At 38.5% G+C, this 19,707-nt stretch overlaps 1 protein-coding gene across 4 annotated transcripts in view; it reads right to left on the bottom strand.

Annotated features, from left to right (window-relative positions):
• Positions 1-9,139: 9,139 nt before the first annotated feature.
• CDK6 (cyclin dependent kinase 6) overlaps positions 9,140-19,707 on the bottom strand; it is a 238,121-nt gene continuing 227,553 nt past the window's right edge. For 3 of the 4 annotated variants that reach the window (XM_015134231.3, XM_028844866.2, XM_015134230.3), the window contains exon 8: positions 9,140-19,535. In XM_015134231.3, the coding sequence (XP_014989717.1) occupies positions 19,389-19,535 (147 nt within the window). In that variant the 3' untranslated portion in view covers positions 9,140-19,388. 4 annotated transcript variants of the gene reach the window in all.

The raw sequence follows: 19,707 nt of genomic DNA, 5'->3' as shown, positions 1-19,707 counted from the left end.
ACCAGGCTGATTTCAAACTCCTGACCTCAGGTGATCCACTTGTCTCGGCCTCCCAAAGTGCTGGGATTATAGGCGTGAGCCACCACACCCAGCCCATCCTCACTTCTTCTCTTTCAATGCCATGTCTAATTTATAAGCACCTACTATAAGCTTTATCTTCAAAACATCTCACATCTCATTGTCTCCATTGTTTTCACTTTGATCAAAGCTACCATTATCTCTCATCTGGATTATTACAACAGCCTCCTAACCTAGGCTCCCCGCTTACATCTTTGCCACCCTAAAGTCTTTTCTCAATAGAGCAGCCACAGTGGTACTTTACAAATACAGTCAGATCATATGTCACGACTGTGCTTCTTGCCTTCCAGCAGTTTCCCATCTTACTCAGAGTAAATACCAAAGTCTTTGCATTGGCCAACAAGCCCCTCCAAGATACGCCTCTCCTGCCACTAACTTCTCTGGAATATCTCCTTTCTTTCTGCTGCAGTGAATTGCTGCTACACTGGCCGCCTTGCTGTTCTTTGAACAAGGCAGTCATGCTTCTGCCTTAAGGCATTAGCACCTGTTGTTTTCTTCATCACTAATACACCTAGATCCCTGTTCTTTGTAAGGCCTTTGATCTAGTGCCACCTTCTCTATGAGGCCTTCACTGACCTCCTCGTTTAAAATTGCGCCCCCACAACACTTTCTATTCCTTTCCTCATTTCTTCCCACACCATGTACCTAACATCCTAGTTTATTATAGTTATTTGTTTGTTGCCCCTCACTAGAAAATACGCTCCATTAAAAAAAAAAGACATTTTGTGTAGTTTGTTTACTGCCACATCCCCAGTGCCTAGGGACAGTGCCTGGTATATCGTGGTGCTCAATAAATATTTACTAAATGAATCAATGACTAGTTTCACTGCCATATCGACTGGCCTGTTTGTACCTGTACCCACTGTCTTTGCCTGCCCTCCCATTAATCCTTTTCTCTCTCAAGTCCAGCTCTTCCTCTTATTCTCCTGGGCCCTTCCTCTCCCCCTTCTCATCACCTTTGCTTCTGCTGTTATTCCTTCTTTTTCACCCTCAATCTCTCTGTTTTCACAATGAACTGTCTTCCATCTCAGAAAACAAGAATTTCCTTTGATACCACATCCTCCCTGAGCTCTACCTCCACTTCTCTGTTCTGCTTCATGATTCAGCTTCTCAAACAGGCTGTCTACATTCTCTACCGCTCTAACCTCATCTCTGACCACTCCCCCCCCTACTAACTATGCTCTAGGTGCATTGATGTCCTTTCTACATACCAAGCCTTCCCACTTTGAGGTTTTCAGTTGCTTTCCCCTCAGCACCCCACCTAGCTGCCTTAGTCTCATTCTGTGTGCCTCAACTCAGAGCTTTTGACAGGGGCTTTTCTGACACCAGTTTTCCATCTTCCAGCAGTTTCCCATGTTATTCAGAGTAAATACCAAAGTCTTTGCATTGGCCAATGCAAGTACTTTCTACCTTACAGCATTTATAGCACTTATTGCAATGTAATTATCCTATGCAAATATTTATGTTAGCTCCATGAGAGCAAGCACCTTGTTTTGTTCACTAGTGTATTTCTAGGGTTTGCTGGTGCCTGGAACAGAAGTTCATTAAGTGTATGAATGAATGAATGAGTGTTTGAGTTTCCAGTGATGAGATGACTGAAAGCTAGCTGCTGACATATGCAAATAAATACATGCACAGTACTGCCTTTAGAAGCACTGTTTCTCTTTTCTTCTTCTTCTTCTTCTTTTTTTTTTTTTTTGAGACTGGGTCTCACTCTGTCACCCAGGCTGAAGTGCAGTGGCACAATCATGGCTTACTACTTGGACCTTCCTGGCTCAAGCCATTCTCCCACCTCAGTCACAGGTCTATGTCACTGTGCCTGGCTATTATTTTGTAGAGACAGGGTTTCACCTTGTTGCCCAGGCTGGTCTCAAACCCCTGGGCTTGGACTCCCAAAGTGCTGGGATTATAGGCATGGGCCACTGCACCCTCCTTAGAAGCACTGTTTCTAACAGTAAAAAATTGGAGATATGGTGGAGAGAAATACCTATCAATCGGGGATTGGGTAAGTAAATTATAGTACATTTACACGATGGCACACTATTCAGCTATAAGAGATGTTAATGTAGATTTATATGTATTGCAATGACGAATTGTCCAAGATCTTCTGTAAAGCAACATATAACACTCAAAACACAATTTATTGAATGGGGTGTACAGCCAGACCATCGTGATAGTGTAAAATTTCATTCCTGTATGTTACATGTATCTGCATAAAGCTAGGTATCTAGAAATTATTTATCAAAATATCAGCAGTGATTTTCTCTAGGTTGTGGAGTTTCAGGTAATATTAATTTTTTTATTAGTAGTTTTTGTATTCTTTAAATATTTTATGGTAAGTATGTGATCATTTTATTTCAGCAGTTACATTTCAGTCACTTGGCCACTGGAAATTCATCACTAATTCATTGAAAACTATTGAACCTCTACTCTGTTTAGGCACCACTAGACCCTAGAACATGCGTTGGTATTTCTTTCCTATGTGTTTATATACAATTTTATTTCAGAACTTTTTGGGGCTAACCACACCATCTACTTATTCTCACTTTGGAGGTAAGAATGACTTGATGAAATAAGATAGTTTGTACGGCATGTACCAGAATTGGCACTTGGGGAGTTCACTGGATGTCAATTGCTTCCCTTCTCCTCCAGGGTGCTATTTTTGCTGCACCCACAGTTAAATAACACTGTATCACGATGCAATCCAAGGAGCAGGAGGGAGGGTCTATTATTACAAACCATCACTGTTGAACCAATGAACTACTGGGTGCCTTTTGATACTTCTGCCTCCTTGTATCGGATGCTCTTTGATAGCCGAGATCAGTTGTAGACATCCAGTGAATATGAGTAAACTTGACTTTCTTTATCACAGAATAGATGTCATTTTCAAATGAAGAACCGTGGAGACCAGAGGAGGTACGACATTTAGAACAATAGGCCCCATTCCAAACAAGTGCTAATGTGTTCTCTTGGCTGCTGTGGTGCTTCTCAAAATTTTCCACAGGAGAGGGAATTGTATCAAGGGGCATCTAGTGGTATCCTTCAATGCAGTTATTAAAGTCAAATACTATCTTTGAAGTTATCTGTAGTTTTTCATTTTTATAAAAATGGGTTTATTTAAAAATAAATCTATAAAAGTAGAAATACATTGCCTTAAGAATCTGAATTTTGAATTGTATTCCACAGAGTCTTGCTCTGTCACCCAGGCTGGAGTACAGTGGTGTGATCTCAGCTCACTGTAGCCTCTGCCTCCCAGGTTGAAGTGATCCTCCTGCCTCAATCTCCCGAGCAGCTGAGATTACAAACATATGCTTCCATGCCTGGCTAATTTTTGTATTTTTAGTAGAGACTGGGTTTTGCCACATTGCAGAACAAACATGGCCTCCTGGGACCTGTCCCTACCATTAAGAGTGTTTCCTTAGAGAACAGGAGGTGCAAATTGGGCTGAAATTCCAAAGGGCAAAATCAATGGCAAACAGCTACTAGGTTCTTGATGTAATGTATAGTAGGTTCTGAGTGAGTAACACAGAGATAACTGAAGGAGCTGTTCATACACAGCTTCCAAAAAAAAAAAAAAAAAAAAAAAGGTCCATTATGCCGGGCGCGGTGGTGCACGCCTGTAATCCCAGCGCTTTGGGAGGCCGAGGCAGGTGGATGGGGTTAGGAGTTTGCAACCAGCCTGACTGACATGGTGAAACCCAGTCTCTACTAAATACACAAAAAATTAGCCGGGTGTGGTGGAGCATGCCTGTAATCTGAGCTACTTGGGAGGCTGAGACAGGAGAATTACTTGTACCTGGGAGGTGGAGGTTGCAGTGAGCCGAGATCATGCCACTGCACTCCAGCCTAAGCAACAAGAGCGAAATACTGTCTCATAAATAAATAAATAAGTAAATAAAATAAAAAATAAAGAAAATGGTCCGGTCAAACCTGGTCGTAGATGCCTATGGTTTGTGGAAACATGTATCATTATGACTGACCCCTTAATAAACCACAAGTTTTCAATATCTTAATAAAGATCAGATTCTTGACCCTTTATATTCCCTCTCATGAATATTTTTTAAATAGTTTTAAAATTTAAAATTTAAAGTTTAAAAGTTTAAATGGTTATGATCCAGATATTTGAGAGCCACTGTCCCAGTCACAGTCTCACCAGCCTCCTGGGCATGGTGGCTCATGCCAGCACTTTGGGAGACCAAGGCAGGAGGATCACTTGAGCCCAAGAGTTTGAGACCAGCCTAGGCAACATAGTGAGACCCTGTCTCTACAAATAATAATAATAATAATTAGCCAGGAGTGGTGGTGCCTGCCTGTAGTCGCAGATACTTAGGGGGCAATATCGTGCCATTGCACTTTAGCCTACGCGACAGAGTAAGACCTTGCCTCAAAAATAAATAAATAAATAAAATTTAAATGCAATTTAGGACCTATAAAAAAATAAAGGCAAGTCCTAATGGGGGCTTCTAGGGAATTCTGGAAGTTCAATTTAAATACAGTATACTTGATATTATATACGAAGAGAGGAATATATGTATCAGTGATGATGATCCCCCTTTTGGTTTATTGTGTAGTATCTCAGGAGCGGCTTGATCTATTCCTCCCTCTGCCTCCAGTACATACATAGTTGAACAAAAGTTAACAGAAATAATCTCCTTCTTTAAAGTTCGGTGGTTTCAAGCTCCTTTACATGGCATATATGACCTTACCTCCTGACTCTCCTTCACCTACCCGCCTCCTTTATCAATAATTTTCAAACTGTAAGTCATGGCCTATTTGTGCGATTGTGAAATCAGCTTTAGTCACCAGTTATTTTCAGAGCAGTAGATAATAAAATAGAAAAGAGAATGTGTGGACCACATAGCATCATTTTGTAAGATGTAAGTTTGAACAAATGTGGCCTTCTGGGAGCCATCCGCATAAGGAGTTCTTCCCTAGACAACAGCAAATGGAATTTGGGATGACACTCCAGAGGGTAAAATCAATGGCAAAAGGCTACTAGACTTTTTTTAATGCAATGTGGTCCTAAGTGAGTACCAAATACCAGAGATAACCAAAGGAGCTGTTTGTACACAGCTTCAAAGAAAATGATCCACCGTGTGTGTGTGTGTGTGTGTGTGTGTGTGTGTGTGTGTGTATGCATGTGTGTACCAGCTCATGCTGGCAGATTCTATTTCTTTCTCTAGGTTATGATCCAGATATTTGAAGGCCACTGTCCCAGGCACAGTCTCACCCGCCTCCTCACCTTCCCTGCCTGCTGTTTCATAAAACCACAGGCCTCTGCATGGGCAAAGTATTTCTCCTCATGAAACTGGAAATCATTGCTCTTTGTTTCTGAGTCCCCTCAAGCATGATTTCCAATGTGAAACCTTTGCTCATCTCCAGGTGATTAGCAATTATTTACACAAACCTTTTTCACAGCCCCTTCTCTTTCCTGTAAGCTTCTGAAAGGACTGCCCATTGCCTTACTCATTTTTGTAACTTCAGTGCTTAGCATAGTAAACGAATGAGGGTTCAATAAATACAGTCATGCACTGCATAATGATGAACTGCATATATAATGGTGGTCTGGTGAGATTATAATGGAGCTGAAAAATTCCTATTGCCTAGTGATGTCACAGTGTAACACATTACTCATGTTTGTGATAATGATAAATGGCTGTAACTGATTTATGTATTTACTATACTATACTTTTAATCATTGCTACAGTGTACTCCTACTTATTTTATCTATTTATTTTTATTATACTTTAAGTTCTAGGGTACATGTGCACAACGTGCAGGTTTGTTACATATGTACACACGTGCCATGTTGGTGTGCTGCACCCATCAATTCGTCATCTACATTAGGTATATCTCCCAATGGTATCCCTCCCCTTCCCCTCCACCCCACAACAGGCCCCGGTGTGTGATGTTCCCCTTCCTCTGTCCAGGTGTTCTCAGTGTTCAGTTCCCACCTATGCGTGAGGACATGCAGTGTTTGTTTTTTTTGTCCTTGTGATAGTTTGCTCAGAATGATGGTTTCCAGCTTCATCCATGTCCCTACAAAGGACATGAACACATCCTTTTTTATGGCTGCATATATTCCATGGTGTATATGTGCCACATTTTCTTAATCCAGTCTATCAGTGATGGACGTTTGGATTGGTTCCAAGTCTTTGCTATTGTGTGAATAGTGCCACAGTAAACATACGTGTGCATGTGTCTTTATAGCAACATGATTTATAATCCTTTGGGTATATGCCCAGTAATGGGATGGCTGGGTCAAATGTTATTTCTAGTTCTAGATCCTTGAGGAATCGCCATACTGTTTTCCATAATGGTTGAACTATTTTACAGTCCCACCAACAGTGTAAAAGTGTTCCTATTTCTCCACATCCTCTCCAGCACCTGTTGTTTCCTGACATTTTAATGATCACCATTCTAACTGGTGTGAGACGGTATCTCATTGTGGTTTTGATTTGCATTTCTCTGATGGCCAGTGATGATGAGCATTTTTTCATGTGTCTGTTGGTTGCATAAATGTCTTCTTTTGAGAAGTGTCTGTTCATGTCCTTTGCCCACTTTTTGATGGCGTTGTTTGATTTTTTCTTGTAAATTTGTTTAAGTTCTTTGTAGATTCTGGATATTAGCTCTTTGTCAGATGGGTAGATTGTAAAAATTTTCTCCCATTCTGTAGGTTGCCTGTTGACTCTGATGGTAGTTTCTTTTGCTGTGCAGAAGCTCTTTAGTTTAATTAGATCCTGTTTGTCTATTTTGGCTTTTGTTGCCATTGCTTTTGGTGTTTTAGTCATGAAGTCCTTGTCCATGCCTATGTCCTGTATGGTATAGGCTAGGTTTTCTTCTAGGGTTTTTATGGTTTTAGGTCTAACATTTAAGTCTTTAATCCATCTTGAATTAATTTTTATATAAGGTGTAAGGAAGGGATCCAGTTTCAACTTTCTACATATGGCTAGCCAGTTTTCCCAGTGTCATTTATTAAATAGGGAATCCTTTCCCCATTTCTTGTTTTTGTCAGTTTTGTCAAAGATCAGATGGTTGTAGATGTGTGGTATTATTTCTGCGGGCTTTGTTCTGTTCCATTGGTGTACATCTCTGTTTTGGTACCAGTACCATGCTGTTTTGGTTACTGTAGCCTTGTAGTATAGTTTGAAGTCAGGTAGCGTGATGCTTCCAGCTTTGTTCTTTTGGCTTAGGATTGTCTTGGCAATGCGGGCTCTTTTTTGGTTCTATATGAAGTTTAAAGTAGTTTTTTCCAATTCTGTGAAGAAAGTCAATAGCAGCTTGATGGGGATGGCATTGAATCTATAAATTACCTTGGGCAGTATGGCCATTTTCACGATATTGATTCTTCCTATCCATGAGCATGGAATTTTCTTCCATTTGTTTGTGTCCTCTTTTATTTAGTTGAGCAGTGGTTTGTAGTTCTCCTTGAAGAGGTCCTTCACATCCTTTGTAAGTTGGATTCCTAGGTATTTTATTCTCTTTGAAGCAATTGTGAATGGGAGAGTGTACTCCTACTTATAAAAAAAAGTTAATTGTAAAATAGCCCGAGGCAGGTCCTTCAGAAAGTATTTCAGAAGGCACTATCACAGGAGATGACAGCTCCATGTGTGTTATTGCCCCTGAAGTCCTTCCTGTGAGACAAGATACAGAGGTCGAAGACAATGATATTGATAACCCTGACCCTGCGTAGGCCTAGGCTAATGTGTGTGTTTGCATCTTAGTTTTTAATGAAACAGTTTAAAGAGTAAAAAAAATAAAAAAAATAAAAAGTAGAAAAAATCTTACAGAATAAAGAAAATATTTTTGTATAGCTGTGCAATGTGTTTGTGTTTAAAAATAAAGTGTTATTATGAAAGAGTCAATCATGCCCCTGAAATCCCAGCTACTTGGGGGTGAGAGACTGAAGTGGGAGGATAGGTTAAGCCTGGGAGGTGGAGGCTGCAGTGAGCCATGATGGTGCCACTGAACTCCAGCCTGAGTGACAGAGTGAGACCCTGTCTCAAAAAAAAAAAAAAAAAAAAAAGTCAAAAAGTTAAAAAAAATTCAAGTTTATAGACTAAAAAATTTACAGTAAGCCAAGGTTAATTTATTATTGAAGAAAAAATTTAAAATAAATTTAGTGTGACCTAAGTATACAGTGTTTATAAAGTCTACAGTGGTGTAATGTCCTAGGCCTTCACATTCGCTCACTACTCACTGACTTATCCTGAGAAACTTCCAGTCCTGAAAGCTCCATTCATGGTAAGTGTCCTTTGCAGGTGTACAATTTTTTATCTTTTATACCATATTTTGACTGTACCTTTTCTATGTTTAGATACACAAATACTTACCAATGTGTTACAATTGCCTACAGTATTCAATACTATACAGGTTTGTAGCCTAGGAGGCTTAGGCTACACCATCTAGTCTAGGTGTGTAGTAGGCTATGCCATCTAGGTTTGTGTAAGTACACTCTATGATGTTCTCACAATGACGACATCCCCTAACAATGCATCTCTCAGACTGTATCCCAGTCATCAAGCAACGCATGATTGTTGAATGAGTTCTTTTTTTTTTTGAGACAGAGTTTTGCTCTGTTGCTTAGGCAGGAGTGCAGTGGTGCGATCTCAGCTCACTGCAACCTCCGCCTTCCAGATTCAAGCGATTCTCCTGCCTCAGCCTCCTGAGTAGCTGGGATTACAGGCGTATGCCACCATGGCCGGCTAGTTTTCATGTATTTTTTAGCAGAGACAGGGTTTCACCATGTTGGCCAGTCTGGTCTTGAACACCTGACCTCTGGTGATCCGCCTGCTTTGGCCTCCCAAAGTGCTGGGATTAAAGGCATGAGCCACCGCGCCCAGCCAATTGTTGAATGAGTTCTGTGCTCACTTAACTGCTATTTACTTTTTAAACACTGGAAGACTGAAAAGGAATCTCTTAAAGTAAAAGTTTAAAACACATTCTTTCTACCACATCTATGGCCAGGTTGCAAATAAGAAGCACCAAAAAAAAAAAAAAAAAAAAAAAAACCACACAAAAAACAAAAAAACAAAACAAACAAAAAAACCACACACACACATTCTGCTAAAACTTGGAATTTAATGAACTTTTACTCACTACAGTTATACTCATTTTACATTAAAGTAAAAAAGAAAATAGCCAGGAGAATAATTCATCTCCAGAAAGCAGTTTAAAATTATTGTTTTTATTATTTTTATTTGCTACCAATATTTTTATTGTAAGAAATACAAAAGGTATGACAAATATACAAACTATTTTCTCTTTTTGCTTCATTCAATTTAGCTTTCACATAAGTGAACACACTGGACAGTGATATTTCAACACCAATTTTGAAAAAAAACAATGAATTTCATCATCTGACAATAAATACCTAAATTTGCATTCTAGCACCCAGTAAGACATCCAGTTTCCAAAGGATTATTGGTATGCAACCCTCTGAATTTTCTGACATGTTACCTTTGCCACTGCAACAGAAATACCACTGCAGTTCTCCCTTTCCCAGTAAGTCAGAATAAGGGGCAGGCAAGAATGGCTATCTGACTTCAGAAACCCTGGGTCACAAAGCATCCCTTGCTTGAGCTACTTTTAAAAACAGATTTTTAATGATAGGGTACTTCATGAAAGTTTTGGTGGTCCTTGAATGACATATTTTACATTACATATTTACCTATTTTTCTATCCTCCTCTTCAGATGGGAAGGGTCTAGATAAACTGGGCTGTATTTTCATCTGCCTCTTGGGAAGGGAGCAAGAGCATTTAGCTCAGAGCATTCTGAAGACAGTAGCCTTAGAGATAAACTTTCTTTCTTTCTTCTTCTTTTGCTTCCAGAGGGCTTTCTGTGTGGAATGGAGGGATGGTTGCTAGAGTGAGACAGCCCTTCCCCTCTTGCTATGTCTATACCATACCTGAGGCCCTTTTTCTTAGAGGGCAAAAATGTTAGAATAGGTAGGAAAGTTCTTGCTTTCAGAGAGCTGTGCTGCACCCACAGGGTGGACCTGACAGGCCAGTGTGGTAACTCTCAATCTTGTATACAGAGAAAAGAGAAGAAGCAACATCTGATACCAAGTCACCTGCCAACATTCTTATAAGACTGTGTTCCAGGCAGTGAATTTCCACACTGCTTCTTGGGTCTGCAGAACTCAAAAGCACCAAAACAGAGCATTCTGTAGCAATATAAGCAAACGGAATGAGAATAATTATGCACCTTTAAGGAACATGCACCCTTATAAGTCTGTACCCTGATATGAAAATAGCAGAATGAGTTTCAAGTATGAAGAAATACAGTAAAAGTGTGGCCTGTAGATGGAGAGAAAACAGCAGCCTGGAATGTGGTTTATATTCTTGATTCGTTTTTCTCTTGGTACCACAGCCAAAACTGAATGCTCTGTACAATGTCTTGGTTTAAAAATCAAGATGCATAAAGATGCTAGAGGCATTTCTAATGGGTGCCATGAGCACAGTCTGTGCCCAGCATTAGGAACCATCTCTAGATGTATGTGGCTAGGTCAAGTTGGGAGTGGTGGCCAGGCCTAGAAAGGCACACCTGTGGTCCGTAATGTGGAGGAGGATGGAGAGCACCATGTGGACAGGCCAGGATGGTAGCAGGGAACACTTTAGTGGTAGAGAGGAAGAGATGCAGGAGACAGAGATGTAGAGGTGTGGGGATGTTGGTCATCTTGGGCTGGTTCACACAGCCTAGATTAGTATCTGATATACACAATTTTTACATTTCTAGAACCGTGATTTCAAACACAGAAACAAGTCAAATTTCCAAATTAGATTTTTTTTTTTTTTACTTTCAAAACATTTTCTATTATAAATCAGAAGGAAAAAAGCTTACTGTGTGTGACAGTCTTCCTGAAACGTAAGATAAAGTTTTAACCAGGCCCTATGGCAATGCAGAAACACTAATACATTTTTACAGTGAAAACCTACTTTAACACATCTCAAAATGATAATCCTATAAAACTCTCTAGTTCTAATTTGCACTCTACGGGAACCAATATTGTTCTTTTCTTAACACATACTGCTCTTCGATACCAAACACTTGCCCTTTAACCTTCAGATAAAAACCTCAAATACCAAAAAATGCAACAAGCTTTTGAGGTGTTGGGAGTAGTTGGTTGTTAAAATCCCTTTTATTTTATAATAAATTATACAGGCAATCCTTGCTTTTTATTACCACGCTGGATTGCTTCTATACACAGCCAAGTTGCCTGAAGCATGGAAACTTGGACTTCTCCATCTGACACGTTCTTGAAGCCTCAAGGTACAAGCTAATAGTTCTGCTTCTACAGAAAAACTCTCACACCGCTCTCCTCTCAACAGTACTGCCTGTTCCCATTACTGCACATGACACCTACGAGGGCACTACATCACGTGAGGGAAGCTTCTTCATGAGGGCAGACAAGAGGAGGCACCACCAGGCACTGGTCTCTGCCTGAAATCTATTCCGAGGGCCACCTGGCACAGTTCCTAAATTAAGACATATCTAAAATGCTTTTCTACCTTTAGTTTTTATTTTTGCTGTATTTTCACACTCTACTATATGCATATTTAATAAAAACTACAAAGTCTTTTACTTTAATTCCTTTACATAATGATAAAACACCTAGATACCCAAAATACTACATCTATATATTCAAATCTACTAGTTATGTTAAAAATGCATGCAGCTTATTTGGGGGCTTAGTCTAATTTTTATTTTCTTAGGTTCATCAATACCATGATAAGGAACGTTAGATGCAAAGTCCTAACACTTTCTGCCTTCAGTTGTACTTTCACAGGACTAGTGTGATTCAGAAATAAATAATATACATGAATAATAATAGAAATAATTTATGCAAATGTAGAACAACTTGAAAAAAATTCCCCGCCTGTCAGGTGCTGTTCCTGGGGATAGCTGATGCTATAAATTCCATGTACTAACTAATATATTTACTACAGGTAATAGGAAAACAAATGAATAAAAAGTGAGGAACTATGATATACATGTGTATATTTTTGCAAACACAGGATCAGAATGAAAAGATATATAATGCACTGGGAGGTTCAAGAAATGTATTACCGCTGGAATCTGTTTTATCATTCAGACTTTAAGGTCAAACTGAGAGTTGTTGGTGATCACAGGAATATTGCTAGCTGATACATATTATTGCATTTCATAAAACTTAAGATTAGAAACTTTCAAGTAAGAGTACAACGGGTATCTTCAGAACTTTAACCTAAGCACATCAATGGAATTTTGCTAGGAACCACAGAGAGTTAGAAATTAAATAATTGTGTGGCTCTTTGCTGATTAGTGCTACAGTCATAGTTCTTGGCAGTCAATATGTACAGTTATATGTCCCCTTTGAGAAAAACCTACATTTGACAATCCAAACTCCTAAAATTGAGAAAGGGTTATTGGTGTGACCAAACAACTCACACAGAAGATTCCTCTCAACATGAAAATCCCCTGCTACACGAGATAATTTGTTTACATACCTTTAATTGCCTAACAAAGAAAAAGAGAGAAAAGGAAGGGAACCTAAAGAATTGGGAGCTTTTGCCAACTGAAGACAAAGCAGAAAATAACTTTTCAAAACAAAACTTTTCCAGGCATATCTTTCACCATCACATATGTAGAATGATGGAAAATAAAAAAATAAAAAATATTTCCTGCAATTATACATCTTTTCTTAAAAAAAAAACAAAAACAAAAACAAAAACTGAGCTTAGCGCCTGAGAGATGCAGGGTAGACAGCTTCACAAAGAGCAGCTGCTACCGCATCTCTTTTTACCCGAACTTTCGGAGAATTGTGTTGTACTTATTTATGCACAGAAGACACCCGTTTGCTTCTAGGGACATATTTCTTCCTAAGATTTGCAGAACAGATGCCTCTGAGACAGCAGCAGGGCACTCTGACCTCGGAAAGCAGCCCGCCGGGCCGCACATAATTTCAGGCACCGGCAGGTGAGCGGGAGGCGGGGTCCCAGCCCGGCCTCGCCCACTGCCACTCTCCTGCCAAAGGGGCGGGGCAACGAGGCAGCGCGCCCGGAAGGCTTTCAAGTGGGAGTCAAGTTTTGAACGCGAGCAAATAGGGTTCAGACTGGCCACTGTGATAACAAACCCGGGGGTGGAATTCGGCCTTTCACATAGGGGCTTTAACTGGACTCTAGTTCCTGGGAGTAGAGGGGCGAATGAGGCGGGGGATTTCTCAGTCAGTTTCTGACTGCCCCTAGTGTATGTGGTATTTTGGTTCAGTATGAATTACTGAGACTCATCTGCTTGCCACTCTGGAGCAAAGTTGGGCAGGCACCGTCGCGTGTCTGCCACTCATAAGGAATAAGCTGCTTTCTGTGGTGCTGTGCTAAGGAAACTCTGAAAAATACTGCAATAACCTTCCCTACTAAATTTCAAGTGACACTGTTGAGAGGAAGGTGACTTCTAAAATTAACTTAATCATCTGGGGGATAAGAAGTCTTTAAGTAGACTTGTGAATTTAAAAAATATAGTTGCCAAAAAACTTCAAAAGTGAACAAAGTATATAGACACACTCCTAAGTTGTTATGCTCATATACTTAGACCTATTTTTTTTTTTTTAAATTAGAGCTTCTTAGGAATTTACATTTGTGATTCCACAAATGTTAAAATTACCTGGTCTTTTGGTATTTAAGGGCTCTGTTTCAATATAGCAATTCTTCAGACAAAAGTTTTGTCTACCGAATTACTGATGCTACTCATTTTGCTCACCTGATCTTTAAATTAGCATTTTAAAATTTAATCAGTGTTGGAAGGCCACCATGCTAGGGAATATGAAAGCAGCAGAGAGAGTATGAGTGTTTTAACTGGAGCCACTAAAGGAGTTTTATACTTCTAACGAAACTATCCTGTTCACAGATGAGGGCTGCCTTTTTAGTAAGTAAGCCTGTTTTAATCTAGAAAAGTAAGGTAATTGGGTACTTAAAAATTTTTTTTCCTAAGTGAATGACTAGGCTTTCTTTACTTAAATGATCAAAATGGATATATTATCCATCCTTAAGCACAATTTATTTGCAGACAATTGTTCAGAACCTAGGTAACAAGTAAAATATTGAAGTTACAGAACATTATAAAGACTATTAATCATCCCAAAAAAGAAGTGCTAGGAAAGAGTTAAATATGCACAGAAAAATAAAGTTAGAATGAAATCTCTTTTAGAAGTACCTCTTTAGTCTTCATCGGATTTGTTTTTCTCTAAAAGTGCCACCTTGTGGAATATACTGGAATAAAACAAGCAAGCTCATCTCTTAGGACAGTGTGAATGTTTAGAAAGACTTTTGCAAGAAAAGCCACCTTCCTTTCCTACCATATTAACTTCAAATTGCTGTAATAGTATTTCAGCAGATTCTCGAAAAGAGCCTATATTTTCAGGTGGCTCTTGTTTTCTTCCTAAGGATAGACAAGGTAACAATATGTTGAAGGAAGTCCACTTCTACTCATTTATCTAAATGTTATAACTTCCTGGGAATGCTAAGAAATAGAAAACATTTTGAAAAGCTGTTTGGTACTTCATTAAGAAAATAAACAAAAATTCCCAGAAAGACTAGTTGAGAAAAAACATGTAAAAATTGGACCCCTTCTGTTTCTACATTTCTGTTACTTAACAAAGATCAGAAGATAGAGAGGCCAAAGGATTATTTTTGGTTTATTTTCTGAAAAAGTACAAGATAGAAATGCTTGAGATATAGGTATGTATTAAAACTGGGTTGTGAATTGCATTGATATAGAAAGGGAGTCAATAAGAAATGAAAATGTTAGTTTCTCATGCTTTTGAGGAAAACACCATTTTTAATTACTCTGAGGACTTACATTTCTTGCCAGGCTTTGGTAGCCTCAATAAGTTTTTCCACTGTGGAGAAGGAACATGCAAATATCTTCCTAATTATGTGCCCAAATGTACTTAATGGACATGATAAATGGTTTTGGGTAAGGTTCACAATTTTTAAAAAGTATTGGTGGCATAGGAAACACATGCCTTTTAAAAATTTATTTTTATTTTTTCAATGAACATTCTTAGGCATGTGTAAGAAGTATTGCTTCATGTGGCTGCCTCTTCCCTTGAAATGAGAAAAAAAGTACAGATAATTTAGTTTGCTTGGAACAGCTTCTCCATAACATTTGTTTTTGACCATTAATCCTACAGTTGCCAGATGACCTTAGTATAAATTCTTACAATATATTTGTTCATAAAGAATATATCCTTCAAAATATATATAGCTTTGAAACTACCTTTTAAATACCTTCATTTTCTCCAGAATTTCCTTTATCTATTGCCCACTGTTTTATGAATAATTTTTAAAGCCTTAGAAATCATATAACATCTTTATCTGTCACAATGTGAAACATGCATTCTTTTGAATTATATAAATATCCAAGAGTTTATGATAATATTCCAATATTTTCTTTCCAAGGTAAATATTCTGTAGTTTCTATACTAACATAATTAAGTAATTATGGTGGCATATTAACTTTTAATATTATTTTTTCCTAGACCCAACTATGCAATTAAAGCCTGCTTTTGGAAAATGTAAGACACTCTCATGTGCTTATCATAAGAATAGTGAAATTGTCACTTAAGAGAAAAGCAGTATTTTAGACAGAAGAATTTTAATATGTTTATGATATTAGGAAGCTTACATAATTTAATTTCCACAATGGAACAATAATTGCCATTACTGACTTTAATAGGCACTACTTTTAAAAGAAGCAGCTACAGTTTCTTAAACACTCACTTTAAATACATAATTTAAAGTTCAAAATGTTTGGTACTATTTAAGAGTTTTCTCATCAAGATGCATAGTACCACATTCTGGAGAGTCAAACTATAAATTTCTCTATAGAAAAGAAACATGCTTTATTTAAGATAGGAACATCTTGTGCCCTCTAAAGCTTTCATTTTTATTTAACACAATGCTGAGATTCTATTCTTAGGTAAATAATTTTTAGCTATTTTTAGTAAGTTACCTGGGGCTAAATGAAAAGTCTGCCATTCACAGTGTGTGCTTCCTGAGAGAAAAATCGTGAGAATACAGGGGGCTGAAATGGCCCCGAGCTTTCTTCCAAAATAGGTTCTTTGCAACTTGAGTTCCCATCCACTTCAAAGGAGGGAGAAAGTGGGAGGCTCCAACCCATTGGGCTCTTACAAGCGCTTGCAAATTGTGTTTTTAAGATTAGGTCCTTTTTATTACCCTTTGCCATGGGATTTCTTATAAAAGCTAAATGGACAAGTTTCTCTTTTTCTCTTTTTATATGTAGGTTGTTTTGCCTCCACCCTGTGCAACAGTTCCCAAATGCCTGGGCCACCAGAACCAAACATCAAACAGAAACTAGCAGGAACATTCTTGTACTGGTCCTACTATGAAATTCAAACATGATTTCAAATCTGTCACAATATTTTTACTTGCTATGAGCTGCTTCAGTGTAACCTTGGGGCAAAACGCCCTTTTCAGTTCACCACTGCCTAGCTTTTGGCAAAGATGTTTGAAACCATATGTTACAGAAGAATAAGCTGTAGTCACTAAGTTCTTACTCTACTATCTGCTTCAAAATGCCCTAATGGCAAGACTGCTTGTGTTGGATCTGGATTTCAGAAATGGCGAATCTGGACATAAAATACATAAATCAAGAGAGTATTCACTCAAATGCAACAACTACACTGATGGAAGAACTGGGGACAGATTTTTACAAAGTTCAGAGAGGCTGAGATGTCCTTTCATTCTGTGTCATCAGAAGATAATTTGCCAACGATTGAATGCCAGAATGTTTGTGCTTCAATTTTTCTTTACAAGCACTGCCTAGAAATGAGTCAAAAGCACATGCTAGAAATAAAAGTTGAGCTCTCTACTCATTTAAAATTCTAAAGAATGCTGAAAAATTCCAGTTCAGAAAAGCTGCATTTTTCTTGAGTGAACTTATGAAAACAGTTTTACAACAGCAAAAACTAAAGTTATGTTCACTCTAGCCATGAATACTAACCAAAAAGCTCATGATGAATCAGTGCATGAGTTTTTAAACTCAATTTCTAGGCCCCAGCAAAAATGTCTTTGTATTTTGACCCTTGATCAAAGGAAAGGCAGAACTCACTTTTCTATGTGAGACTTTGAGTAGACCTGACCTTGAATGCTATGGATTCATTATATCTCAAGCATTTATAGTACTGACAACACGTAATCAATGTTGTCACAAGGAAAGTAGAAAACATTCGTATGGCCCATCTTCTTTATTATCTTGCTCTAGAAAACAATGTTCCTGTTCCTCAAGCTACTGAATTAGAACAATGTTTAGTACAGCAATTAAAAAAGAATAGTTCCCAACCCCAAAAGCTCTTCAGGAGAAACATCTCCTAGTTTCTTCTCTTGTTCAAGATAGTCATATATCATAATAAGCTGCAAAGAATTCAGTACAACTTGATAATGCATAAACATCATCTGAATTATTTTCTGAGTGCAGCAACCTCCATTCTTTGAAAATCCTAACTCTAAACATGATCTAACTGTTGCATGATCTAACTGTTGCATGCACTATGAGTCAGAAAGCACAGGTGGCTAAACTTTCCAAAAGATACTTTCTGTGTCCTCTGGTTACTACAGCCAACTGAGCACTAAACCACTTATAAGGCAGAGATGGTATGAAATATAAAGGACTGTAGAGAAAACAGTAAGAGAAAAAGGAAAAGCTGTTTACAATGCCCAGGCCAGGCTGGCTCTGTAGAGAGCAGGAGTGAGCACAAGGCACTAGAAACAAGCACAGCCTGGGGGATGGAGAAAAGATCATTTGATAGAGTAAATGTATAGCCCTAAAACATAGCTAAAGACATACCCTCAGATAAAGACACTGACAATATCTTCTATAAAAATGTAAAACACAAAGTAATAGTTTATAGCAATCTGTGTGCTGGTGATAAAACAAAACAAGATCCTACTCATTATTTAGGTAACAAAAGTGAACACCAGGTAGAAGGACTGCATTAGAGTGAGAACATATGGGACCCTGTTAGGTTTGCAGAATTGAGGCCATAAACCATAATCTGAGACTGCGAATTTATGAAAGGTTCATTGAAAGCAAGCAAACAGGTGGTGCATGGGAAAAGCTTAAGCAATCTGTTATTAGTTATACAATGGTAGCAATATATTTCAGAAGTGCTGGGAGATAGACAAGATGGATACTTTGCCAACAAGGCAGTGTGTGGCAGAAAATACAGTGTAATAGATGAGGAAAATTTCAAGGCCACTCCTGTCTCTAGTTAGAGAGAGAACTACTCTCCAAACCAAAACAGGAAAGAGTTTCTGACAAATTCCTAAAAACAAAAACGAAGTAACAACAAACAACAACAACAACAACAAAAAAAAAGGGAATAAAGGAATTTCAAACCAGGAAATAAAGGCTTTCTATTTTTTTTTTTTTTAAATCTATCTGAGATACACTCCCTAAATCTATGGCAAGTAATAAAAAGCTTACAGGGTATTTTCCAAAAGAAATGATAAAGCATGATATCATACAGGTTAAAATAGACTTACAACAAGTAAATTCAGCGTTTTGAAGACTAAATAGAATGCATGCACATCTCTTAAAATATACTAGAATTTTTTTCTCCTTTTTGCTGTGTGTATAAAACTTCACCTTTTACTGCTAGCAAATTTACTGCTTTTGGCCAGAAAAGAAATGCTGAGGACATGGGGTTAACTTTCTAGGGTTAACTGTCTAATTTGAGAAGACCATTTTGGTGGATCACCTTCAGTGAACAAATGCCTGTTATTTATCGATCACCTTGAGTCTTTAAAACTGAATCGTTCTTGCCGTTTACAAAAAGTAACACTTTAAGAGATCACAGAATCTCTCTCACACACACACACACACACACACACACACACACACACGCACACATACTCAAAAGTACCAAATCAGGCCCGGCAGCTGCAGAGAGATTACATCATAACTCAGCTGTGCCTGGATTACCCACTCCACACTGGCAGCATTCAAGGTTAGAAAAATGAAATGGCAGCACAATTGGTCAGCAGCTTCTCTTCTTCTGGAATTTTTCCAGGTTCTTGAAACAAACAGACAAACAAACAAACAAACGAACATAAAGCTGCAATCACTCTTGCATTGATTTCAAAACAGTAAACTGGCGGTTTCCTTGGAGAAGCAGAGCCTGTCCAGAAGACGGCAGCTGGAAGGCCTCCAGACAGGCAATCCTCCACAGCTCTGCAGGGCTTGCTAAGGGGGACCCTTGAGCCACCAAGGGTGTTCTCCGCAGGATCAGCTTAAGGCAGCTGCTGAGGCCTCAGGCTGTATTCAGCTCCGAGGTGTTCTGGCTGGGCGGCAGGTGGGAATCCAGGTTTTCTTTGCACCTCTCCAGGTCCTGGAAGTATGGGTGAGACAGGGCACTGTAGGCTGATATTCTTTTGGCTGGGTTAAATGTCAAACACTTCTGTAATAAAGAAAAAAATAATTGGTTGATATACAACACATCAATGTAGATAATGTACTTACAGAGTTATCCCTTTATTCACTGTCATGTTAAGCACATCTAGAATGGGAATGAGTATTTATTTAAAGGGACACTAAATAATATGGAGACAGTACTCACATATATCCCTAAT

Source organism: Macaca mulatta, chromosome 3 (genome assembly GCF_049350105.2).
Source record: "Macaca mulatta isolate MMU2019108-1 chromosome 3, T2T-MMU8v2.0, whole genome shotgun sequence".
Lineage (NCBI taxonomy): Eukaryota > Metazoa > Chordata > Mammalia > Primates > Cercopithecidae > Macaca > Macaca mulatta.
Note: the sequence above shows the minus strand (reverse complement) of the source record. Positions and strands in the feature narration are given on the sequence as shown.